Genomic DNA, 3,280 nt, shown 5'->3' on the forward strand with positions numbered 1-3,280 from the left:
CCTGGGGACTTCCCAAGCAGGGCGCCAGAATTGGAAGGCTAAGCCAGCCACGCAGCTAATTCCACCTCAGATCAGCCACTCACCAACACCATGCAAGCCCATCACCATCTCCCCTTCCTAGGGCCCCATCGCAGGATGAAGGGGCCACATACGGAATCCCAGTGGAGAGGCGGGGAGCCATCCCCCAAAGCTTCTGCTCCTCTGTGTCAACGCTGGCCTCAGCTCTCACCCTCACCCTGCCCCCGCCCTCTGCACTGGAAGGAACCAGTTCTGTACCTATGGAGCAGACATCTGTCCCCAAGAACCTTCTAGAAGAGATGGCGACTGAAATACGTAGAAGGAGGTATTGTAGCTAAAAGACTGGGGGATGGGATTAACCTCATCTCTCCCCACAGACATGCTAAGGCACTGGCGGGCACACACAGGGATCCACACACACCCTACGTCCTTTTACTTCACAGCGGCACACGGGTAAAACACATCCCCCAGGCGCTCCCTTCACACAAAGCGTCTCCTTGGATTTACAAAGACAATGGGGGGAAGCGAAGGGCCAGGGGACTGGACACCTCGGAGGGGGATTGAGGGCAGTGACTCTGATGAAAGGGGGAGCAGAGACCCACCTCTGAGAATCTCATAAAAGGTGAGGATCATTCTCTTTCTAGAAAATCCACAATCCTTTGTGTCTGGCACACCCCAACATTTCACACTGTCAGAGAGATCAAGGACCCCTGCAATTCATCTGCAGAGCTTCTGGGACACCACAGACCCCAGCCTCACACAAAGGCCATAGATGGCCCAGTCCGTGTTCCTTACAGAGACCCAAGTCCTTGTCCCCCGAGCGTTCCCCACAAGCCAGGAAAGCAGCTCTGGACCAAAAGCAACACACCTTTTGCCATAACCAGCGCGGCGTGGGCTCAGCCTCCTGAGCCTGCGTTTCCGTACAGCAGCCCGATCCTTTCTCCGGCAACTCAACAGATCGCAGGCACCCCGAAACCGGACATGCCCCCTTAGACTCACTTCATCCCCCTTCGCTCTGTCTAAAAACCCCAACCCCAAAGGTATCTGAACGGCCTGCCCCTACAGAGCCCCACTCACACTCACCCCCGATGATGCTCGGACAGACCCGAGCCCACAATCACATCAGCCTGGATCCAACCTGGGCATCCACTGAATGTTTCACAATCTCCCCCTCCACACATACACATTACAAGGGCCTGCTGCTTCTTTCCAAATTGGGTTTGTAGGAAAAATTCAGGCTGAGGGACGGCGGTTGGACTGCGGCCCCCATTCCTAAGGATGCGCCCCATTTCTGGCAAGTTTCCAAAGGGGCTAGCCCCTCCCTGCCACCCCAGAGCTCCCCCTGGGCTGCAGGGGTCACTGACCTGGTGGGAAGAGGCAGGAGAGGAGGCTGGGGTGGTGCTGGGGTGGTGCAGGGGGACAGGGCCCCGGCAGCTGCATCTGTCTCCACAGAGAGAATGAGAAGGAGCAAGCGGCCTCAGCATCCCCCCCCTCAGGCCTGGCCATCCATCGCCAGCTGGGAACCTGAGCTGCTCCCTCAGAAGGAAGAAGAGGGAACCAAGGAGATCCCAGAGCCCCCCCTCTCCGTCTTACGATCCCCACCCCCACCTCCCCACCCACTGGATTTAAATGTACAGAGACTTGCAGGACAGCAGCATGGAGCACACACACTGACTGTCACGCTGACACATGCACATAGGCACACGCACAGTCCCTAGCCCCCCACCGCCAAGGGGTGGGGCTTCCAAGGTTGAGAGAAGATGAGAACATTTTCCTCTCCTTCCCATTCCAACCCAGGCACAAATGGACCAGCTGCTGCCAAAATGCCAACCTCTGAGCCCACTCCCTGATCACAGCCCTGGGAGCTGCCCACTGTGGGGAGCGCTGGGACCCTCAACTGACAGACAAGGAGCCTGGTGAGCCAGACAGAAATCAGGCGCTGGGAAAGGAAGTCTTTGAGAGACGTGGAAACTGACACCTCTGCGTTCTTCAGCTCCAGCCCAGCTCCGGAACCTCGGGAGGAGGATGGGCAGCCCGGGCATAGCTCTGCCTGCAACTCGCAGCGGGGCACCCAGGGCTTGCTGAGCTGGGAGATGTGCACAGTGCCCCAGAGCCCCCAGGCCCCTCCAGCACTCGAGTCGCCAGTGAACCACAAATTCCACAAAGTGTTTCGAGCACTTGCTCTATGCTAAATACTCATTCTGTAACATATATAATTTTGGGGGATACCACAGTGGTCAGGATAGATCCAGTCTCCCTCCAAGGATCTAATCAGGAATCTTTCCTTCCTACACCAAGCTTTTATAGAGGGTTCCAGAGGAGCAGGGTTTGAGCTTAAAAAAAAAAAAAATTACCAAGGATACCCAGGTGGAGGGCTGGGGAGAGTCTAAAGAAGAGAAAAGCCTTCGAAAAGGTTTCTTGGTTTTCAGAGAGTTAAAATAAAGGGACCCTAAGATGGGGGTGTTAACCCTTCCTTCTGAGACCAAACACCATTCGCCTCCTACCTGCAGCCCCATCAGCGACACCCTCGGGCCCCATCAAAACACACCAATGACTCCAACCAGGAGACCCCCCCCTCCAACACTTCCCCACTGAACCAAGGCCCTGCTCCCCACTGGCACACAAGTGGGGGCATTTGCCTGGGGTAGAGGAATTCAGGAGGAAAGGAGGAGGCTTGGTTGCCATCAGAATGACAATTAAGGCTATTAGGGGAAGGGGGGAGCTCAAAGCCCTCTTTGACAAAGTGCTACAAAAAAGAATTATTTAAACGTTTGTTGTTCTTTTGGCTCAGAGAGAAAATTGTTTGGCACTGGGAGTTGGGAAGCAGAGAAACCAAGAGTTTAGGTAAAAACCAATGTTTTGGCGACTCCTGAAGATACGTCACAAATTAATTGCTCTTTCTCCTCATCTTCCTGTCCCTCGCACCCCTCCCCCCAACACCCCAACACACACCTCAGCCTGGTGGTTGCTGCCAAACAAACTTTGCGAATGAAAATTTCAACCAGGAAAACGGGCCTGGGGCCAAGTTCCATTCAAATAAGCAAATACCCCACACAATGGTCTGATTCATCCCCAGGCCTAGTTACACAAGCCCGGCTGGGGTAGAGAAAATAAATATCAATATAAGTGTCCATGCTGGGCACTGGGGACCGCAGGAAGGCCGGGGCCTTGGGGAGGGGGCTTGCAGAGCTTCTGCGGCCGGGGAGAGAGGAAGTGGGCTGGGTTGGAATAGCGGGGTTGAGAGCACCCCCCCCCCCCCCCC

The 3,280-nt window shown here is 55.4% G+C and overlaps 1 protein-coding gene across 5 annotated transcripts in view; it reads right to left on the minus strand.

Annotated features, from left to right (window-relative positions):
* Positions 1-3,280, minus strand: part of ETV4 (ets variant 4) — a 13,837-nt gene that overhangs the window by 10,047 nt on the left and 510 nt on the right. Inside the window, exon 2 of one of the 5 annotated variants that reach the window (XM_015572559.1) lies at positions 1,383-1,458. The exons of the other annotated variants lie outside the window; for them this stretch is intronic. Coding sequence (XP_015428045.1) covers positions 1,383-1,458 — 76 coding nt within the window. The remainder of the gene's footprint in view (positions 1-1,382; positions 1,459-3,280) is intronic. 5 annotated transcript variants of the gene reach the window in all.

The sequence above is a fragment of the Myotis davidii genome, unplaced genomic scaffold, assembly GCF_000327345.1.
Source record: "Myotis davidii unplaced genomic scaffold, ASM32734v1 scaffold109, whole genome shotgun sequence".
In the NCBI taxonomy this organism is placed as follows: domain Eukaryota; kingdom Metazoa; phylum Chordata; class Mammalia; order Chiroptera; family Vespertilionidae; genus Myotis; species Myotis davidii.